The sequence below is a fragment of the Vombatus ursinus genome, unplaced genomic scaffold (assembly GCF_900497805.2).
Source record: "Vombatus ursinus unplaced genomic scaffold, bare-nosed wombat genome assembly UNPS02014809.1, whole genome shotgun sequence".
In the NCBI taxonomy this organism is placed as follows: Eukaryota; Metazoa; Chordata; class Mammalia; order Diprotodontia; family Vombatidae; genus Vombatus; species Vombatus ursinus.
Window position 1 is genome coordinate 10,411,474 of NW_020954587.1, and position 22,878 is coordinate 10,434,351.

Genomic DNA, 22,878 nt, shown 5'->3' on the forward strand with positions numbered 1-22,878 from the left:
GACTCTTAAGTCTTTCCTGACATCAAGTTTAAATTTGCTTCTTAGACACTTCCACTCATTGTTCCTGGTTCTATCCTCTGAGGTCAAACAGAAGAAAGCTAATTAATCCCTCGTGCATACCACAGATCTTCAAATACTTCAACATAATTATCATGCCTTTTAGGGCAGCTAGGTGGCGCAGTGGACAGAGTAGCAGGCCTAGAATCAGGAAGATTCATCTCCCTGAGTTCAAATCTGGCCTCAGACACTTACAAGCTGTGTGACCCCTGGGCAAGTCACTTAACCCTGTTTGCCTCAGTTTCCTCATCTCTAAAATGAGCTGGAAAAAGACATGGCAAACCACTCCAGTATCTTTACCAAGAAAATCCCAAATAGTGTCACAAAGAGTTGGACACAACTCAACAACAACAATCATGACCTCCTCTGCCTTGAGTTATCCCTTTCAGGGAATAAACATCCCTAGTTCTTTCAGCTGGTCTTCCTAGGACATGGACTCCAGACCTTGCTGCCCCACTCTGGACTCTCCTCATCTTATCAATGTCCTTCTTAAACTATGATTTCCAGAACTGTATACAACAGTCCAGATAAGGTCTGACAAGGCCAGAGCTCAGAGGAACTCTTACCTACTTAGTCCTGGAAGCCAGGCTCTCTCAATGGAAACATGTTCCCTAGCTTCTGTCGGCTGCAGCATCCCACTGCTGATTCTATTTGGGCTCAAAGTCCACTAAAACCTTAGATCTTTTTACAGAAAAACTACAATCTAACCATGCCTCCCTCATCTTGTGAAGTTGACTTTTTGAACCCAAATGGGGAATTTACATCTATCCCTTCTGAATTTCTAATCATTAGCTGTCATACTCAACTTAGTGCCAACTTGAGTTTTGGAGCTTTAGTTTTTTCGGTTTTTGTTTTTGTTTTTTAACATACAGAAGGTGGAAGTAAGATCAGGTAAGAGATGATGGATGTAAAAGTGTGGCCTGGTCCTATAAAAACAGTATCAGAAGGGCTAAAGCTGAGCAATAAGCCACAGCTGACCAGGGAAATAAAGGAAAACAAAAAGAGCTGTGGGTTTTTGGGGAGTTTTTTTAGGCAATCGGGGTTAAGTGATTTGCCCAGGGTCACACAGCTAGTAAATGCCAAGTGTTTGGACTGAGGCCACATTTGACCTCAGGTCCTCCTGACTCCATTGCACCACCTAGCTGTCCCCAAAAGTGTTGTTTTTTAAAGCTATCCTGGGAGAAAAGAAGGGGAACTGATGGAAGGATAGGAGTTTTGCTTGGGGGGGGCGGGGATGGGATGATAACTAGCAACAGAGGGAAGGAAGAGCTCTCAAGTCTTATTTTACTTCTGTTTTCTATGCTAAAGAGCCCTGGAAAAGAAAGGACACCAGTGGCCAACGGGGAATTGGTACCCGAGATAAGTAAGGAGAGGATGCTAAGAGAGCCCCACATTGACCATGATGAATCCAAGTACCTGATTCAGGTCAATTACACACCCAGGTTCCAAAAAAGTGGAAAATGATTGCTGAGCCATTTACAGTAATATTTAAAGTTTGTAGAAAATGGGAGAGGTATTATAAGATTGATATCCCAGTTAAAAAAAAAATGGGATAGAATGTGCCAACTATAAGCCAGGGAGTTTGAATTGGATTCCTTGCAAATTTCTAGAACAGATCACTAAAAAGATGACTGGCTAGATTAGGAAGGGGTGATTACCATGAGTCACCATGGCTTCAACAAGAACATTTCAAGCCACTTATCCTTTAGCAAGGCTTTCTATAAAATACCTTATAGTATTCTTGTGGAAAAGAGAGATGTGGACGAGATGATAATACAATTAGATGAATTCAGAACTCAATGCATAGCTAGACTCAAAGAACGGATCTTAATGGTTCAGTGTCCTAATGGCAGTAGGTCTCCACTAGAGCACCCCAATGATCTGTGCTTGGTCCTGTGCTGTGTATCACCTTTATCAATGATTTAAGATGAAAGCATAGATGGCACACTCATCAAAGCTGCAGCTATCTTGTGGTCAATAACATGGTACTTAAATTAATTTTAAGGAGTAGTTGGGGGAAATTGGGAAGAGAGTAAGATCTGGTACTTCAATTTTACTTTGCAACTGTGAAGAAAAAGAATTCCCTTCTCCCTGTTGAATAGGATATGTTTGTTTTACCATGTTTTACCATATATCTAGGTGGCCCATTTACAGTATATCTCATTAAAAAAAATTGGTCCTATAAAAACATGGGGGCAGCTAGGTGGTACAGTGGATAGAGTGCTAGGCCTGATGTCAGGAAGATTCATCTTCCTGAATTCGAATCTGGCCTCAGACACTTATTACTAGTTGTGTGACTCTGGGCACAGATCTAAATTATTGCAACAGTTTACTAATCTCCCCACCTCAAGTCTTTCCTCTCTCTATCCTCAACCGCTATCTCTTTTTTTAAAATTGTATTTTATTTTTTCCAATTATGTTAAGATAATTTTTAACCCTGTTTGCCTCAGTTTCCTCAGTTGTAAAATGAGCTGAAAAAGGAAATGGCAAACCACTCCAGTATCTTTGCCAAGAAAACCCCACAATGGGTTCACAAAGAGTCGGACATGAAATGACTGGACAACAACAACAAAATATGTGCCTGTCCTTTTAGTTCAGTAAATAGAGCAACCTCATGACACAGCTAATACTTATCAAGCTTGTCAAAGTAAGATTTTTGTTTCTATGTGCAAAATTCAACTGAAGGATGCATCAACATGCACTGATTAGATGTCTGCTTACCAGCACTTGGCTGGGCTCTGGGAAGACAAAGACAAAAACAGTGCAGATGCTCAAGAACTGTATACTATAAAGGTGATATGAGGGAACTGTAAAGAAGTTTAAGCTTCTTAGCTCCTCTAGGAGGCGTGAGGAAGTTCCTCAGTCAAATTCCATAATAATGGGATTATAGGGCAACATTGCTGAAGCACTGGCCAACATCCTCCCTGGTGGCTTTTTAGAACAAACTTTGGAGCCAGTCAAGCAAGAGGAGCTCAGTCAATTGAGCAATATCTCTAGCAGCAAAGAGAGGCAGCTATGGAGAACAACACCAATCTTGTGGACTCTGGAGCTTCTACCTTGGCAATGGGGCTTTTATAGCAAAGCAACCCGGCAAATCACCCAGTAGGAGATAGCATGCCCAGCAGAAGCCAGGGCCGGGGAGCCCAGCACGGTGCCTTCCCAACAGCAACACGGCAGCCAGAGAAAGAAGCTTGAGGACACTGTTAGACGGGACTCTGATGTGCCACAGATGGGAGATGCTTCACGTGTTTGCTTATGTGTGTGCCTGTGTAAGCTGGAGGGGAGGCCTCACGTAACAGCTGCTGTTTGACCTTAGCTCTGAAAGAAAATAAGGCTGCTAAAAGGCAGGGGTAATGAGGGAAGATATTCCAGGCATAGGCACAGAGACAGGAGATGGGGTGTCCTGTATAAAGAAGAGCAAATGGGCCAGTCTGGATGGGTGGAGGAGTACATGTGGGGGAGAAATGTTTAATGAGCCTGGTAAGGCACAGTGAAGCCAGGTCATGAGAAATATGTATTTGATAGAAGGTTAATAGAGAGCCATTGGAATCACTGGTCAAAGAAGTAATATGGTCAGACCTGTGCTTTAAAAATAGCAGTTGATAATGGAGTCTCAATGCAGATTGAAGCATACTATTTTCACTTTATTTTTTTTCTATGATTTTTTCTTTCCTTTTGGTCTGTTTCTTCTTTTACAACATGACTAATATGGAAATATGTTTTACATGATGGTACATATATAACCTACATCAAATTACTTACTGTTTTAGGAAGAAGGGAGGGGAGGCAGAAAAATTTGGAACTCAAAATTTTGTAAAAAAAAAAAAAATGAATGTTAAAAATTATCTTAACATATAATTGGAAAAAAATAAAATACAATTTTAAAAAAAGAAATAGCAGTTGAAGATAGAGAGAGGAAACACTTGAGGTAGGGAGATTAGGAAGCTATTACAATAATCTAGGCAAGACATGATAAGGACCTAAATTAGGGTAGCGGCTATATAGGTAGAAACAAGAGGATGACTACAATAAAAATGTGGCAGTAGAATCAAGTAGATTTGGCAAACAATTGGACAGTGGGGGATAAGTGACAGGGATGGGAAGGATGTCTCTGCTTCTGGATGAGTTAAAGTGGTGCCCCCAACAGAAAGAGGGAAGTTCAAAGGAAGGGCGTATGGGGAGAAAAGATAATCAACTATGTTTTAGACATGTTGAATCTGAGATGTTATGGGACATCCAGTTTGAAATGTTCAAAAAGCAGTGGCTGATGTTGGATTTCTAGGGCTCAGTAAAGAAAAAAATAAAAAGGCTGGACACACAGATCTGGAAGGTATGCACATAAAGATGATAACAGAACCCAGAGAAACTGATGAGGTCCCTAAGAGAGTAATCAGACTTACACATTAGGAAAATGATTGTGGTATCTTCATTAATACACATCAAAGTATATTTATAAAATGTCCTTAGCAGTACAATCAAAACAGCATCAATGATAACTCATATTTGGATATATGACTGTGTGTCAGGGGTGGGAATCTTCTAGTTTGGTCTCCCAAACTACTGTCAAAGAACACCGTAGGATTTGCAATAATAAACAGTAAACAGAATCCATAAATGCTGGTTCAAAGATTCTAGGGATATGAAATATCAAGATATAAATGGGAGTTATTAAGAGCCAAATGGAGAAAATTAAGCCTATGTTCATATGGCAAATTTGACACATACAGTAAGTATTTCTGAAACACATAATTCTCTATATAGTACTAATTTCAATTTTTCAGGGATAACACATCTTCTTGGAGAATATCCTTTCCATATCTAACCCACAAAACCTATTCCTTTTTCCTTTCTAGACATGGTGCCTTCTTCATATAACTGTTTTTCATATTCAATTCTTTTTTTCCTTTTTAAAGAATCCCTATTGATTTATAGGTGATAGGACTGGTGCTGGGAACCGCTTTCCTTCCTTTGTCCAGAACAGCATGTGGTAAGAAGGAGTGACAAGCCCCTCCTTTTCCATATTCATGGAACTTGGTGGGTTGTTGTTGTTGTTGTTTTGGAGGGGAGAAGGAAGGCTGTGGGTGTGTGTAAACCACTGATGATCCTGCTCTGGTCAATAAGGCATCATTTGGAGTGGAAAAAAAATAATAAAGATATGCTTTGACTGAAACTCCTCTATACATTAGTAAGCAGATGTCACACTAAGCACAGTAGCTCTCCCTACGTACAGTATCTCTCGTATAAGTTTTTTGGTGATAAGACTCTCCAAACTTAGCTTGGCTCATCCTAAGTATCCAGGCCAGCTTGAGCTCTTTGTGTGGTGGCTAAAAATTGGAAATTGAAAGGATGCCCATCAATTGGGAAATGGCTGAACAAATTGTGGTACAGGACTGTGATGGAATACTGCTGTGCTATAAGAAATGACAAGCAAGATGATTTCAGAAAAACCTGGAAAGACTTACATGAACTGATACAAAGTGAAGTGAGCAGAACCAGGAAAATGTTGTTCATAGTAACAGCAATATTGTGTGATGATCAACTGTGAATCACTTCACTACTCTTAGCAATACAATGATCCAAGACAATCCCAAAGGACTCATAATGAAAAATGTTATCTGCCTCCAGATAAAGAACTAATATTGTCTGAATACAGACTGAAGCATACTATTTTTCTCTTCCTTTCTTCTTTCCTTCCTTCCTTTCTTTCTTATTTCTAGTCTTCTTGTACAAAATGACTAATACGGAAATGTTTTACGTGATTGCACACGTATAACATATATCAGATTGCTTACCATCTCAGGGAGACAAGGATAGAATTTGGAACCCAAAACTTTTTTTAATGTTAAAAATTGTTCTAACATGTAATTGGGGGAAAACAAAATATTACTTTTAAAAAATAAAATAAGAAAAAAAATTTTCTACTTTAGTAAAATCTATCAGAACTTGTGCTCTACTCATCACATCCACATGCTAGGTGGCATTATGGATACAGGGTTGGACTTGGGAGTGAGAAAGAACTGAGCTCCAGTTCTCCAGCTCAGACACTTACTAGCAGTGTGACCCTGAGCAAGTGACTTAATCTGTCTCTGCCTCAGTTTCTTTCATCTGTAAAATAAGGATAATTAATAGCATAGGGTTTTTGTGAGGATCAAATAACATAACACATATAAAGCACTCTGCAGACATTCAAGTGTTTTGTACATTCTAGCTATCACTATTATTTTTGAAAGGCAGTATGAAATAATGGATAGAGAACAGACCTTGAGATCAAGAAGACCTGGGTTCAAGTCCTGTGTGTGACACACACTGCCTGTGTGACTTTAGACAGGTCACTTCTCATTGCTGCAGAAAACTCAGGAAAAATATGAAAGGATGAGGAGGAGATCCAGACTCAGTCCTACAGCTCCAGGTTCAGCCCCTTCCCATAGCACCATGTTAGATCAGCTGTGAAGATGGTGAAAGGCATTCCCCACATTGATGAAATCACAGGGTTTTTATCTCTCTACTCTCCCTAAAAATTATAAATTTTATATATTGGCATTAGTCCTAACTTGAAACCCATAGAGAAAGGTAAATGATGCTACATGAAGGAGGCCAGAGGCTTTTCATTTACTGATAATAATAAAAAGGCTTAATCTCCTGGCCATTATATGCTGAAGGCTTACTTCCACACCTTAATAATTCATATTTAATGTAAGTGTTATTTTCCCCTGTTTTACAGATGAGAAAAGCCAGGCTGGTCACACCAGCTAATAAGCATCTGAGGCATTCTCTCTCCATCCTCTCCTGGTTTTCAATATTCTCTCTACTAAGTCACATAGTCCCTTTAACTAAAATATGAATTTTATAAATATTACTAAAAATATAAAAAGGTACACAGCAGTACATTTAATAACAGGACAGAGAGATGAAAATTCAAGTACATTCAAATAATGGACACTCAACAAATATGTTAGATTGTGAGTTCCTTAAGGGCAGGGAGTGCCCTTTGCCTCTTTTTGTATCCCCAGCATTTAGCACAGTGCCTGGGACATAGGCTGTATGTACTTAATAAATGTTTACTGACTGCCTGACTATATTGAATGATTAATTTCCCAAGTCATCTGACTAGTAACCTTCCATTTCCAAGTCCCACAATAAAATCTTGCTGGCTTCAAGCAAAAAGTTAATGACTGAAATGCCTTTTCAAAAAACCAAATTTACTACAGGCTTGCAGATTTTTTTTAAAATTTTAATCTTGGCCTGCAACACTTTCCCTTTCCATATATTATAACATCTCTAAAGGCTAGGACAGACCTAGAGGACATCTATAATAAATTCATGTTATTATCATTGGAGATAGTGTTTTCTATTTTTATTAAAATGACATTGTAGACTCAGGATCTTTTTTCATGCTCTGGGCTCTTATTATTGAAATGGATGTTTTAATTAGGCTTAAGTGAAGGCTCCTGAAGTTTTCAGGATGTCATTTTATATACACAGAGGATCTAAGAAGACAATGGATTGCAGAGGACGGGAGCACATAAGTGTATCAAGGCAAATATTTAACAATATTGGTCTACACAGGGGGTAAAACACACTGTCCATAAACCATAAATCTGAATGTTTCAAGTTGAAACCTTTCTAACATGAGTTTTTATAAAGATTAGTAGCTTATATGTGCCTTTTTTTCCCCTAGCTATTCAGCTGTTACTAGATGATTGACCATTTCCAGAGGATAAAGTTCAAAACCAAACTCTTCTGTGGTGGAAAAAGAAAAAGGAGAAGGGGTAAGAAAGGGAAAAGGAGAGGGAAAGGAAGGGAGGAGGAAGAGAATGAAAAAGAGAGGAGAGAAGATAGGAAGGGAGAGGGTGAGGAAGAGTGGGAGAGGTGAGAGAGGAAAAGGAGAGGGGATGGAGAGAGGAGAAGAAAAAGAGAGGAGAAATGAGATGGGGAGAGGGAGACCAAGGAAAAGAAGAAAGAAGGAAAGAAGTAAGAACAGAAGGAAGGAAAGAAGGAAGGAAGGAAGAAGGAAAGAGAGGAAGAGAGGGAGAAAGGGGAAGAAGGGAAAGAAAGGAAGGGAAAAAGGAAGAAAGAAAAGATGGAAGACAGGGAGGATGGAAGAGAGAAAGGATGGGAGAAAGGGAGGGTGGGAGGAGGGGAGAAAGGGGAAGGAAAGAGAGGAAGAGAGGGAGAAAGGGAAAGAGGAAGGAAAGAAGGAAGGAAAGAAGAAAGGAAGGAAAGATGATGGTCAGAGAGGATGGAAGAGAGGAAGGAAGGAAGGAAGGAAAGAAAAGAAGGAAGGAAGGAAGGAAGGAAGGAAGGAAGGAAGGAAGGAAGGAAGGAAGGAAGGAAGGAAGGAAGGAAGAAAGGAAGGAAGGAAGGACAAAGTACTTTTTTATTCCTCTTATTTTAATGTATACAACCAAGGCTTGCACAGATTGCCCACAGAGGTGGAGGAGGCGGTGCTGCCCGGGGATCAGGCGACCACACCAACACAAAGGGGGCTGTGGGTTTTGGTGACCAGGGTCCCCGTGTGTCCCCCTTCCTGATTTTCTCATACCACTTCGCCTTGCACACATAAACCACGTTTGCTTTCTCTGCCTGGGGAGGCGCTGCGGCATTGAGAGAGACAAGGAGAGAAACGGAGAGACACTTTAAAAAAAAACAACCATCCAACACGCCCCTTTCCGAACGCCCTGGGCAGTCAGTGCGCGGTGGGAAGGGCGGCAGCTGCGGGGCTGGACGCGGTGAGTTTCACCCCAAGCATAAACTGCTCCCGGTCGGGCGTTGGGGAGCAGCTGCAGGAAGCCCGCGGTCCTCGCCGGCGGGGGTGCGCGGGGCGACTCCTCGCCGCCCCCCAGCTCCGCCTCGCTCCTCCCGGTTCCTCTCCGCGGCCGGCCCGGCCCGGCCCGGCCTACGAGCCCCTTCTGCCCCGTCAGCTTTACTCACGTTCTTGTTGAAGCTGTATCCCGGCAGCAGCGGAAGGGACATGGCGCCGGGTCCGGGCAGGGCCGAGAGGAGGCGGCAAAGGGGCTCCCCGGGGGCGATGGGTAGTTGGCGTCCCGTTGCCTAGAGACCGAGTCTGACGTCACCGGGCTGGAAGGGGCGTCGCCTCTTCCGGGAGATTGGCAGGCGCGGATGGATTCATGAAATCAGCACTTCGCCGGTGTCTCAAAAGTTCACTCCGCATTCACTTTGGCGACTGTGTGGTTTGCAGATGAACACGTACAAATACACCTTCCCCGTGCGCTCTTTGTAAACCTTAAAATGTATAAATGTTAATATATATCACATGATGTGTAAATGTGTGGTGTAATTATAGAGCTCATTTGTTGCCATTATTATTTTATCATCTTACTCATTCCAGTAACACTCTCTTCCTCTTTCTAAACATGCAAACACATCCAGGCCTTGTATCTACGTGCATATGCACCGTATAAGCTCTTAGCTCTTAATAAATGCTTGCTGACGACTTTCTATTAATTATCTCCAATTTATCCTGTAGATATCCTGATTGTACATAGTGTTTGCATGTTGTCTCCTCCATAGGTCCTTTAAAAAAAAATCTCTTTGGTATACAGACCTAATAGTGGTCTTGCTGAGTCAAAAGATACGCAGTTTTATAGCCCTTTGAGCATAATTGCAAATGGCTCTCCAGAATGGTAGGATCAGTTCACTACTGCACCAACAATGCATTAGTGTCCCAGTTTTTCCACATCTCTTCCAACATTTGTCATTTTCCTTTTCTGTCATAGTAGCCAATCTGGCAAGTATTACTCAGTACCTCAGAGTTGCTTTGATTTGCATTTCTCTAATCAATAGTGATTTAGAGAATTTTTTTCATATGACTAAAGATAGCTTTGATTTCTTCATTTGAAAACTGCCTCTTCACATACCTCCTTTTGCCATTGATCAATTGAAGAATGACTTGCATCCTTAAATATTTGACTCAGTTCTCTAAACATGTGACAAATGAGGCCTTTATCAGAGAAACTTGATGCCAAAATATTTTCCATTTTCTATTTTCCTTTTAATCTTGGCTGCATTGGTCTTGTTCGTGGAAAAAGCTTTTAATTTAATGTAATCAAAATTAACCATTTTATATCTGTAATGTTCTCTATCTCTTGATAAATTCTTTCCTTCTCCAGAGATCTGACAGGAAACTATTCCATGCTCCTCTAATTTGCTTATGGTATCACCTTTCATGTCTAACTCATGTACCCATTTTGACTTTATCTTGGTAAAGGGTATAAAATGTTGGTCTATACCTATATGCTGCTTTCCAGTTTTCTCAGCGGTTTTTTTTTCAAATAGTGAATTTTTGTCCCAAAAGCTTGGATCTTTGCATTTATCAAACATTAGATTACTATGGCTATGTACTACTGTGTATTGTGTACCTAGTGTATTCCATTGATCCACCAATCTGTTTCTTAGGCAGTACCAGATTGTTTTGATAATTAATTCTTTGTAATACAATTTGAGATCAACTATAGTGAGGCTGCCTTCCTTCACATTTTTTTTCATTGAATCCCTTGATATTCTTGACCTTTTGTTCTTCTAGATGAATTTTATTATTATTTTTTTCTAGCTCTATAAAATAATTTTTTGGTAGCTTGATCGCATGCAACTGAATAAGTGAATCAATTTAGGTAGAATTGTCATTTTTATTATTGGCTCAGCCAACCTGAGCAATTGATATTTTTCTTATTGTTTATATCTGACTTTATTTGTGTGAAAAGTGTTTTATAATTGTGTTCATATAGTCTCTGGGTTTGTCTTGGCAGGTAGGCTTCCAAGTATTTTATATTGTCTACAATTATTTTAAATGGAATTTATTTTTCTCCTATTGGTTTTTTTTTTGGTAGGCAACAGGGTTAAGTGACTTGCCCAAGGTCACACAGCTAGTTAAGTGTCAAGTGACTGAGGCCAGATTTGAACTCAGGTCCTCCTAACTCCAGGGCCTGTGCTCTATCCGCTGTGCCACCTAGCTGCCCCTATAATTTCTCTACCTCTTGCTGCTAGACTTTGTTGATAATATATAGAAATGCTGATGATTTATTTGAGTTTATTTTATATCTTGCAACTTCGCTAAAGTTGTTAATTATTTCAACAGTTTTTTAATTAATTCTCTAGGATACTCTAAGGATACCATCACATTATCAGCAAAGAATTATACTTTTGTTTCCTCATTGACTATTTTTATTCCTTCAATTTATTTTTCTTCTCTTAGTGCAATAGCTACCATTTCTAGAACAATATTGAATAACAGTGCTGATAATGGGCATCTTTGCTTCACCCCTGATCTTTTTAGGAAGACTTCTAACTTATCCCCATTACAGATAATGCTTGCTGATGGTTTTAGATAGATACTAATTATCATTTTATTGTAAGCTCCTTTTATTCCTATGCTTTCTAGTGCTTTTAGTAGGAATGAATGTTGTAATTATTGAAAGCTTTTTCTGCATCTATAGAGATAATCATATGATTGTTGTTGGTTTTGTTGTTGATGTTTTCCTAATTATGCCTATGTTTTCCTAATTATGCCGATAGTTTTCCTAAGATTGAACCACTCCTGCATTCCTGGTATAAATCCCACCTGCTCATAGTGATATATTGTGATATAATGCTGTAATCTGCTTGGTAGTATTTTACTTAAACTTTTTAACATTAATATTCCTTAGGGAAATTGGTCCATAGTTTTCTTTCTCTGTTTTTGCTCTTTCTGGTTTAGGTATCAACACCACATTTCTGTTGTAAAAGAAGTTTGATAGGATGCCTTTATTTTTCTAAATAGTTTTATATAGTATTGGAATTAATGGTTCTTTAAATGTTAGGTAGAATTCACTTGTGAATTCATCTGGTCCTGGGTATACAAAGAGAAGCAAAAGACAGTTCCTGTCCTCAAGGAGCACGCAATACAGTGGGGGAGACAAAATAAACAAGTATGTACAATCAACATACAGGATAAATAGGAAATAAGTAACAGAGGGCAGGCACTAGAACTAAGAAGTGTTGGGAAAGGCTTCCTGTATTAGATGAGATTTTAGTTAGGACTTGAAGGAAGCCAGGGAAGTCAGTATGAATTAATTCCCATTTATTAAACTCCTGCTATAGTTACTATGGCATTGAGGCGCTGGGAAACAAAGACAAAAATGAAATAGGTCCTGCCCTCAAGAAGCTTATATCCTAACAGGTGAAACAACATTGACACATATAAAATGTGTTCAAAATAATTGTAAAATAATATGCAAAGGCAATTTTTTCTAGGAGTAGAAAAAAATTCTAAAAATTCTAAAAAATTCTAAAATTCTAAAATTTAAAAATTTTTCTAAAACAGAGGGAAACAGGCAAGGCCTTCAGTGTAGGAGCTTTTGAACAGACTTTTGAATGCCAAAGATGCTTAAAGGTAAATCTCTTAGGTCACAGGTGAGGAACCTGCCACCTGGAGGCTGTAGGTTCCCGATCCCTGTCTTAGGTTCTGAACTAGGGCCTGGTTTTTTATACAAGCCCACCAGGGCATGCTCAAATACATCAACTCATTAGAAAAGTATTTCTGTCAGCATCATCTCAATTCATCCAATGATTTTCAAGGGCTTTTTACATATGTGAAGTTTTTGATTGATATATGTTCTCACCTGGTTAAGGTACTAGGGCATAGCATTTTATCACTTTTCAGTGGGATTGAGTGATTTGATTGATTTATTCACTCACTCTCTCCCATCTCTATGTTTAAATATATGCATAAAGAGATAAATACTCCACAAGTCAGAAATCAGAAAACAGTAAATGTTTAATACAAAATGTTAGGAGATCTTCTTAGGAAAACTGACTTTGACCTATTGGAATCAGGAAGAGAAGGTAGACAGACAGGTGGAATGAGAATCAAAAGTTTACTAATACTTTTTACAGAAGGTTTTTGAGTGTGTTTGTGTGTGTCTGCGTGTGTGGGTGTGTTTGTGTGTGGGTGTGTTTCAATAGTTATATTTGCTATGTATGATGATACATTGTTCCTGTGATGAAACTACTGTGTAACCCTGTTTTTTAACTGTTTTATTATGTGCCAAATCTGTTTAAAATGTACAATAGGAAAAGGGAAAAGGCTTTTCTTTTTTTTTTTTTTTAACAAAAGAACATGTTAAAGATGTAAGCCGGAGTTATAAAATGCTCTTGCAGGATTAATAAAAACTCAGTTTTGGGCCAAAGATTCACGTATCAAGAAGGAGGAAGAGGACGTGTGACTTCAAATGACCATGGCACTGTGGTTGCTAAGGCGCTAAAATAAATTTCCATCATGGGAGATTTCCATCATGGAAATGATATATGTGACACCAGGCTCTTTGCATCTTTTTTCTTAGCTATCCAGGATAAAAATTATCAGGAAGAAGCTCTAGTGTGGAGAGAGATGGATCTAAGATTCATTTAGATTGCTGAGTCAGTATCCGTGATACACATCTGATAACCAAGCTATATGAGAAATTAAGACAAATCTGTAAGACCAAAAGCCATTTACCCAATGAATAAGTGGTCAGAAGATAGGAACAAAAAGTTTTCAACAACTGTATGAAAAATTGCTCCAAATCACAAATAATGAAAAATGCAAATCAAAAGAACTAATTGACAAAGATGGAAAAATATGGAAATAATCTATGTTGGAGGAATTATGGGAAGAAAAGAACAGAAATATACTGTTGATTGAATTATGAATTGGTGTAACCATTCTGGAAAGTATTTTGTACTTGTGCTAAACAAAGTGATCAAATGCCCCTTTGACCTAAAGATCACATTGCTAGACATCCACCCCAAAAAGGTCAAAACCAGAAGGGTTCTATAAACATCAAAATATTCGTGGCATCATTTTTTGTGACAGCAACAAAGAATGGAAAATACTGATGTGGGAATAGCTGAACAAATTGTGGTATAGTAATGCAATGGAATATTATTGCATTGTAACCAATGATGAATATGAAGAATTCATGGAAGAATAGGATGACATATGAAGTGCTAAAGGGGGAAGTAAGCAGAACAAGGAGAACAATATACACAATTACAAGAATGTAAACAGAAAGAATAAAAAATGAAAATGAAATCTGTATCATTATAATGACCAAACTTGACCCAAGAGAGCTGAGAAGATAGACCTACCTCCCCTCTTTGCAGAGCTGGGGACTGTGGGTATGGAATATTGCATATATTGTCAGATAGAATAAAAGTCTGGGTTAGTTGTGTTGAATGTGTCTTTGTCTTCCTTTTAAAATTCTTGTTTTAGGTATAGAACTCTGGATAGGGGGGAGAGAGATATATGGAAGCAAATATAATGCCAAAACAAAAGAAGATATCAATAAAAATAAGATAAAAACTTTTTTAAAAACATTGCTGAGAACAAAAATGATGCCTCCTCTCAGATGGAGAGCTCAATAGAGGCTTGCTTGTATTAGTTCTTAATAATTCCTACCAGCTGAATCTAGAACACCAAAGCTAGAATAGGGCCTACTGACTTTCCAGAAAGGAGTCAAGATAAATTTGCAAATTAGGTTTGAGAGAACTCTAGAATTAATGAGTAATTGATAATTATTTAACTGCAGTGATCATGTTTTTAAAACTCTACATGGTGGTTCTTTCATTTGTTCTATAATGTATCTGAATTTGAATTTATGCAAATGATAATAACTATTTAAATCACAGCATGGTAGAGTGGTTAGAGCTGACCTCAGAGCCAGAAAAACTTGAGTTCAAGCCTTGTTTCTGATTTATAATAGCTTGGTGATCCTGAGCAAATCACTTAACCTCTCCATGTTCTCTAGGCAACTCTCTAACGTGTAGAGAAGATGCCAAAATGCTCCAGCAGAAGGAATTTCCTCCCCTGGGGATTCCTTATACCAATGAAATCACCAATTCAGGCCCTATCTCTATTTAAATATTTATATAATTACTTTAATCAAGATGTCATTTTTATAGTACTGGGATTATAGACTGGATTACATTTTTTTTTTGCTTGCAGTTATGTGTACCTCAGTTATCCACATACACACCTAGCCTAATTTCTGAGGTTAAGCACCATAACCTGAGGTACCACTGGTGACAGTTATTAAAACTACTGAACTAAAAGGAAGTTAGAAACCCCTCAAGGACTTGCTCATTACAAAAAAAGTCTAGATTATTCAATGACAACAAACATAAAAGTTCTCAAAGCAAGCAGTCTACTACAAATCTCATTTCCCTATTCAAATCACTGCTACTCTTGTGATAAATTATCTTAGTTATTCAATTTTGTGAGTATATGTGAAGAAGCACTTAAGCTGAAACTAGCTCATCAACCTTTTCACTTCTTTCAGAATATATATTCTAAGAGGAAAGAGAGTACTAATGAGAAGTAAAGGATTATACCAATTTATCAATTTGAGAGAGACAGAGATGACAGCGGCAGGGAATCAATCAATCAATCATTCACTCTATCAACAAACATTTATTAAATAATTAAGTTTATTTTAATTTAGCTTACATTTTAATTATTTTATTTTTATTTTAATATATTTCTGAAATGTGTAAAATTATTAAATGTTCCTATGGGGAGCCTCTGTGTTAGGCACTGGGTACACAAGTACAAAGAATGAAACTACTGAAATTTGATGGACCTTCTGGTAAGGCTTGTACTAACTGCCTTGCAAGAGGGGCCTAAGTCACTCAAGACCCTTGTAGTTGGATTTCTTTCCAGCTTGGGAAGAACAGAAGCTAATTCAAGATCAGGACTAGAGAGCAGAGGTTGTTCCCCACCTTGGAAGTTTTAAAGATCTTTTGAAGATCCCTGGGAGAGAATATGCAGAGAGAAAAGAGGTGGTGGGGTTGGCTTCTTTGCAAAATGGAACAACAGTGTGATGTGCTGATGTCAGCAGTTTTGCTCCTCACACCCAGGTGAAAGAAGCTAAAGGGGAAAGGATAAAGGTTGAAGGTTTAAGATAAGGATGCTCACTCAGGTGGCTGAATGCTGAGGAAAGGAAAAAAAAAAGGTATAGAGGAACCAGTGGTTCTTAGTCACCTCCTGCCTTATTTCCTATGGGTACAACTAACATCTATTTCTAAGTATGTCTTTTTATTCTGCTAAAGACTGCGTCTAACTTAATTTCTCCTAGACCCCTCTGGTTTACTCTGTCCTTTGCATCTCCTAGTTTCCCTTTGTTCTAAACATGAGGCTCAAGACAGGAAAAGTTACCTTTCCTAGTGCCGGGCTCAGTTTCCAACCCTGCGCCTCCCATCTATTATTAGAGAGTTTTTGCTCTTTAATTGGGGGTATAATCATGAGACAGTCAACAAATATTTATTAAGCACCTGTTGTTGTTTGTTTGGCCATGACATCAGGGAGGTGATGCCATGACATGCAAAGGAACTGGATTTAAGTGAGGGAGGGCTGTGCAAAGTCACCAACCTCAGTTTCTCCTCCAGAGCCATCTGGGTCCAGTGGCAAGATATATATCTGGATGACTAAAGATCCTACAGCATGCTAAGCACTGTGATGAATGCTGAATATAACAAAGAAAAGCAAAATACAATCCCTGCCTTCAGGGAGCTCACAATCTAATAAGGCCATTCATATGTTTCTTAATTACATTTCTTCCAAGGACAGAATTACAATGAATTTGGGGCCTTTTAAATCTGTCTCATCAGACCACAAATCTGATGTAGCACACCCTTGGGTTATGCCTATTTGCAAGGAATTTACATTTTTATGGGGAAAGGAAATAAGTGTATACAGAATAAATATAAAGAGAATAAGTCATACCACTGATTATTGCACTGGTATCACACCCAGGGCAATTCTGTGCTACCATGTCCACTTCATCCATAACATGAAAAGAACCCCTTAATGTTTGTAAAGGCTCCTGGGGATTATTGGTACCTGTAATCAGCTGTATGCACAGCTGCATAGCCTTGGCATTGCTTGCCCCTTGTCAGCATCTCCACACATAGGAACTAGAAATGTATGTTAAAAAAAAAAAAAAACCTAATAACCCAAAGGCTTGTAACTAGGAAACAGGTCACAGAGCTATAGTGTCAAGAGGCTCAAAGTGGAACTGAGAAACCAGAATCAACAAAGTTCAAGGTAATTAGCAAATTCCAGAATCAGACTCACCTTCTTAGCTCTTCTCTAACTTGTACTTTAACTCATGGGTTGAGTTCCCAAAGGGCTGCTGCTGCTTTCAGGTTCTAGGTCCCCTATGATTGTATACTCCTAAACCTACAGCTCATGAACCCCCACTGGTGAGCTTCTCCTTAAAAGTCAGCCAGTAGACACAAATAACTTGTAGCTTAGTAACAGTAGCTATAAAACATTTGTATCCCGCAATAAGTCTGGAACACACTCTCCCACAAATACACACAGCTGCTATGAAAAAAAAAAAGTGGGTGTAGATTTAGAGTGCAATAGTAGTTAGGCACACATTAGGAGGTTGAGGCAACCTATGCTTCTGGAATTACAGGGCCTCAATTTCCTTTCACTTCCTGTGGAGTCCTCATACAACACCCTCTATGTACAGTGTCTCTTCCAGGCAGATTTCTCAGTTTGGCTCTTAGGGTCTGCTTTTCTCTGAAGCTTGATTCTCAATTTCCAGGAATTATTCTCACTTGAATCCAGAAAGATCTCTTGTCTGCTGCTAAGGGTCACATTGCTTTAAGTTGCTTCCTTGCTGTTTCTGTTTCTCTCTATAGAGTGTGTGTCTCTTCTCCCTACTTTATGAGGCTTATGGTGGGTGGGAGAGAGAAAACCAATTCTTTCCTCCCAACAGGTGAAGAGCTTTTCCCTTCAGCGGTTCAGTTCTTTTTGGCTCCTGTTTGAACTGCTGCAGAACTTGTGAACTCTGCCTTTTTAAGAGTGTCAGTAGTGTGGCCAATATTTGTCCAGCCAATGGACAATTTAATCAAAGCAAATTCCTTCACACTTTGTAAAAGAAAGGCAGGGTGTAAGCAGTTCCCTGCTAGAACTGAGATTCATTTGGTCTAGAGAGCACCTTTTATCTCAGGTGGATTGAAGATGTAGCTCTCCCACTGTACCCTGTACCCTTCCTCCTTTTGCCAAGAGAGTCTCAAACATTGAATAGCAGCAGAGAGAAAAAGAGAGAGAGAGAGAGAGAAAGAGAGAGAGAGAGAGCAATCCTTATTTGGAGGTGGGAAGAAAGGGTGGAATTGTCTCTACATCCCTGAGGAAGTAAGGACTCCTGATGGAGGGATAGGACCCCGGGTTAAGGGAAGGAACCACAGAAGGCCCTGCTTCACTCAAAGTAAGGGCCTTATTAATACTACACCATCCTGCGAAACAGAACCATCTCCTGCCCTGATAACCATAGAAGAGGATGGGGGTATCCTATATTAGACGTGGGACCAGACAAGTGTCTTTTTGCTAGGAGAGCCACATTGACCCATAAAGATTTCAGGGATAGCTTTCTATTTCTACATTCCTCTGTTGATAACATTCACCCGTCGCATTGCCTGACATAGATCCTTTACCACACTCCTCTTGTCCCTGTTCACTTTGAAAAGACATAGTAAAATAAGCAAACTCTTTAAAATAGTTCCTTCAAGAAGAAACATTTTCATATTTCATATTTCATATTTTGAATAATACAGTATATTAATGTCTTTGTACTTTATTAACATATTAATACTACTTTACTTCTGCTATCTACCCAATTACTTTCTGTGCTTACATCAATTGGTCAAAGACCAGGCCTCCCCACCCCCATTCCCCAACACACAGAAGATATTAAATACCAGTGTGGACAGTAAGAGGTTGAACTTGGCAAAGATTGATCTCAATTTGCTACAGGGAACATAGATCATTTAAACCCTTCATGTATGCTCCCTGTAAACTATCCTTGTATAACCTGTATTTGGTCATGCCCTCAGGAGGTGATGACTCAGGAACTTGCCCACTGGGTTGGAGGTTCATCCAGCATTCCATGTTCTGAGATTTTCCATAACTTTGATCTTTAAGGGGCTAGTAGAGAGGAGTAAGTCATCTCCGTGGAAGAACCAGAAAAACTACCATGCCTCGCTACTGGGAGGAGCCAGATGATCTGGCTCAGGGGATTATAGAGATATCTCAGGCATGAATTAGGAATTGAGTTGCTGAAGGAAGCTAACCTTTGATGGAGACAATGACTCTCTTCCCCCACCCCTTTCCTACAATGAGCAACCAAATTAGATTATTCATTCCCTCTTTAAAATTTCCCTTTTCTGTTTAACCCTACTAGACTCTTATTGAAGGTAGCTGGGAGATCTGGAAACTTGCTAGTTTTCCAGATGTTTACTTTCAGTATTAAGTCATTACCTTATAATAAAACTTTGGGCCAACGAAAGACTGAAAATATGTATTACTTCATATACAGAAGTAGATAAAAGAGAAGATGAAGAATTTCTCTGCTTCGTGAAGGGGGATATTTTCTTTGCTCGGCAAGAGCTGGGAAAGAGACTGGAACTGAGGTGGGCAAAATGGTGTTATATGCCACAAATCTTACAGAAACATTTGGGGACTAAATATTTTAAAGTATCCTTTTTACAAAACATATACTTTCACAAAAGAAATAATGAGCTCGGGAAGTCAGCATGCTGGGGAAAACCATTCACCATCTCTTCAATAAGTGGTTTCTCAGTGTATTTCAAAGAAGCTAACCTCTAGAGGGAAAAGAAGCAAGCACTGTAGCCTACCTGGAGAAAACCAAATGTGCATGTGAGGTTGGCCTAGTGATGCTACCATAGCAAACCAGCAATGCTATGAGTGCCTGTACTCAATCGTGAACTCTCCGGGGTGGTTAGATCACAATTCACCTAAGCTAGAGATATCACTTCTGTCCCAACCTTGATATCTGTCATCTTGAGAGGTAGAAAAAAAGAAACAGGTAAATTGCTTATAACTCAGATAGCCTCAGTTTTGCTTTTAAAAATTGGTTCTAATTGTTAACCTTCAAAAAAATTTTATTGATAAAGAGCAATATGTGTTAACATTACATAAAACTACTATATATCAATATATTGTCAACCACGAACTGCTAAAATTAGATGAGTATGTAATATATCAAATTGCTTAATAAATAGTAAAAATGTTCAAATTTTTGAACTTTAGCTTTTAAATCATTGAAATAAAATAGAAATTCACATTAAGAAATTATAGAGAGGGGGCTATGCCTGGTCTGTCATCAGGCCCATGAACTATCACTCAAGTACTACACACACACCACTGGTACTCTCTGGGCTAAGCGAAGAGTCAGAGGTGCTCCTGAGCCAGCTCAGACTAGCTCAGTGTTAGCATTTACACCTCAGAAATCAATAGATATTGCAAATCAGGGCTTGATTTATTGTTTCAGTGATTTTGTAAACTTAAGAAAATTATAGAGAAAATGTTAATAATGCAGATTAAATTTAAAAGTATTATGAGCACTCCCCCCCCCCACAGAGCCAGTAGTTAAACATTTACTAGCAGGCCCCTGCTATAGCTTCCCAATAGGCTTCTCAACTACCATGAAGAGTTCAAGGGATATCTCAGTCATCATTTGAGTCCTTAGTAACTAACTGTGTTTCTCACATTGTATAGAGCCAGTGATTTGTACCTCAGTTTCTTTCTTTCTTCCTTTCTTTTTTTCTTTCTTTCTTCCTTTCTTTCTTAGGCAATGGGGTTAAGTAACTTGCCCAGGGTCTTACAGCTAATAAGTGTCAAGTGTCCAAGGCTGGATTTGAACTCAGGTCTTCCTGACTCCAAGACCAATGCTTTATCCACTATGCCACCTAGCTGCCCCACCTCAGTTTCTTTTAACTACACCAATTAACTTTTATAAAAGGGTATTTACTACAAAGACATAACCAGAACAAAACATATAAACATTTTCCTAGTACATTGGATGGTACATTGGATAGAGGGCTGAACTTGAAGTCAGGAAGACCTGTGTTCAAATCCTGCCTCAGATATTTCTTTAGCTGTGTGACCCAAGGCAAGTCACTTAACCTCTCCGTCTTAGTTTCCTGTAAAATGGAGAAAATAATAGTACTTACTTCACAAGGTTGTTGTGAAGATCAAATGAGATAATGCACATGCATTTGCTTTGCAAACAAATAATGCTTTGAAAAACTTAAAACACTGTATAAATGCTATTAGCATTAATATTCTTATTAGTATTAGAGCATTAGTATTCCCCAGGGCATACACTCCCCTGTGTCACCTTGGAGTGGGGAGAAGGGAGAGGAGAATCAAATGAACTCAATTCCTAGTAGCAATGGCCCCACCACATTCACATCTACCAGATGAGACCTTGGCTTGGCTTCTCCTGGAAGGAGAACTGCAAAGTCCTGAAGACTGCTCCTTGCTCCTCCAGGAATGTATGCTGCCCTGATTGAGAAACCTGGCTTGAACTTAGCCTCCCAGATTGTAAGGCTTGCTCGCCCAATCTTTAGAGACTCCCGAGGTAGGAGAATCCATCTACTCCCTCAATTGATAACATGAACAAAGGGGTCACCAACATCCCCTAGAAGTGAGTGAGGACAAAGAGAGATCTGAAGCTGCCAAGCTTTTTTGAATGTCTGCATTCAAGCCTTCTCTTTAATAGGTGGTTAGGCAATGAGAACCAGTTACAAAAAGTCTGCATGTGTTCCACAGTCAGTCTCTCTAAGGCACTTCCCTTACAGATCATCTTCTAGAAATAAGCTTTTTAGGTTCTTCTCCATGTGGAGAGATTCTACCCCAGGTACTTTCAACATGCACCAGACCCTAATACATAATGAAATGATCCATTGATCTTTTGGGCTTGACCTCCAACTACTTTCCATGACCTCTTTTTCCTTGTGTACCCCTTCTCCCCAGAGACATTGCCATGGACGGATAAGGGAGCTGGAATGTTAGCACAGTTTTCACCAGGGCTTCTGACCCTGGACAGATATCTTAGACATTTTGTTCAACCCAGATGCCACGTGGCCACCTGGAAAGAGAGAAGCCACCTAAAAAAATAGAAGAGAAGAAGGGCTATGAATCATGCTGATCCCTTTTCTTTCCTTGCTGAGTTGGGAGGGAACTGGAGACCTGGAAACTACCCCAGCCACAGAAAGCAAGAAAAGCAAAACAGAACTGAGATCTTATGTTATAGTGTAGTGGCACATGAATGGAGGCAGGAAGAGATGTAATTAGGCTGGCCAATGAGAGTAGATTGGAGTAACAAACAGATTGGACCAAACCAACAGACCAGGGCTGTTGAAACTATTGTTGTTGTTCATCCTTCATTCTAGAAGAGGACCAGTGACATTATGAGGGTGACATCTTGACTTGCACATGAACTGGATTTAAGTCATCAACTTCACTCTCTCCTCTATAGTCATGGAAGTCCAGTGACAAGACATAAGTTAAGATGACTGGTGAGGACCCAGGATGCAGTGGGTGACCTTGGCCTTTCTAAAGTAGGGTCTTTCTCAGGCCACAGTTTGTCTGAAGAAACACCTTGTCAATGACTACAGGTCATTGTACCTGGCTTCCCTAGCTTCACTGAGACACTTCACAGGGAAACTCCTCTTCACCTGCCTGTCTGATTACTTTCTTCCAAATTCCATCTAGGTCTAGGAGGACAGCTATAGGGAGGGCAGAGATTCAGCCACTCTTAACTGCACATCCTAACTCAGGCTGCTGTACTTGGGTTAATATTTGTTTATGTTTTCACGCTATTTATAATTTCCTTCCAAGTATATATGTTTTTAGTCCAAACCAATAAGTGTGCAGTTTGAGAGTGAAAGGTGAGAGCTTGCCCAAAAGGGAGAGGAAATTTTCCTCAGTTAAGGCTGAGATAGGGACTAAGAGTTGATTAAAGAGAAGTTTTC

The 22,878-nt window shown here is 39.3% G+C and overlaps 1 protein-coding gene across 2 annotated transcripts in view; it reads right to left on the reverse strand.

The window, feature by feature from the left end:
* Positions 1-9,056, reverse strand: part of EFHC2 (EF-hand domain containing 2) — a 257,613-nt gene extending 248,557 nt beyond the window's left edge. For both annotated transcript variants that reach the window (XM_027875591.1, XM_027875590.1), the window contains exon 1: positions 8,989-9,056. In XM_027875591.1, coding sequence (XP_027731392.1) covers positions 8,989-9,030 — 42 coding nt within the window. In that variant the 5' untranslated portion in view covers positions 9,031-9,056. The remainder of the gene's footprint in view (positions 1-8,988) is intronic.
* Positions 9,057-22,878: the final 13,822 nt, after the last annotated feature.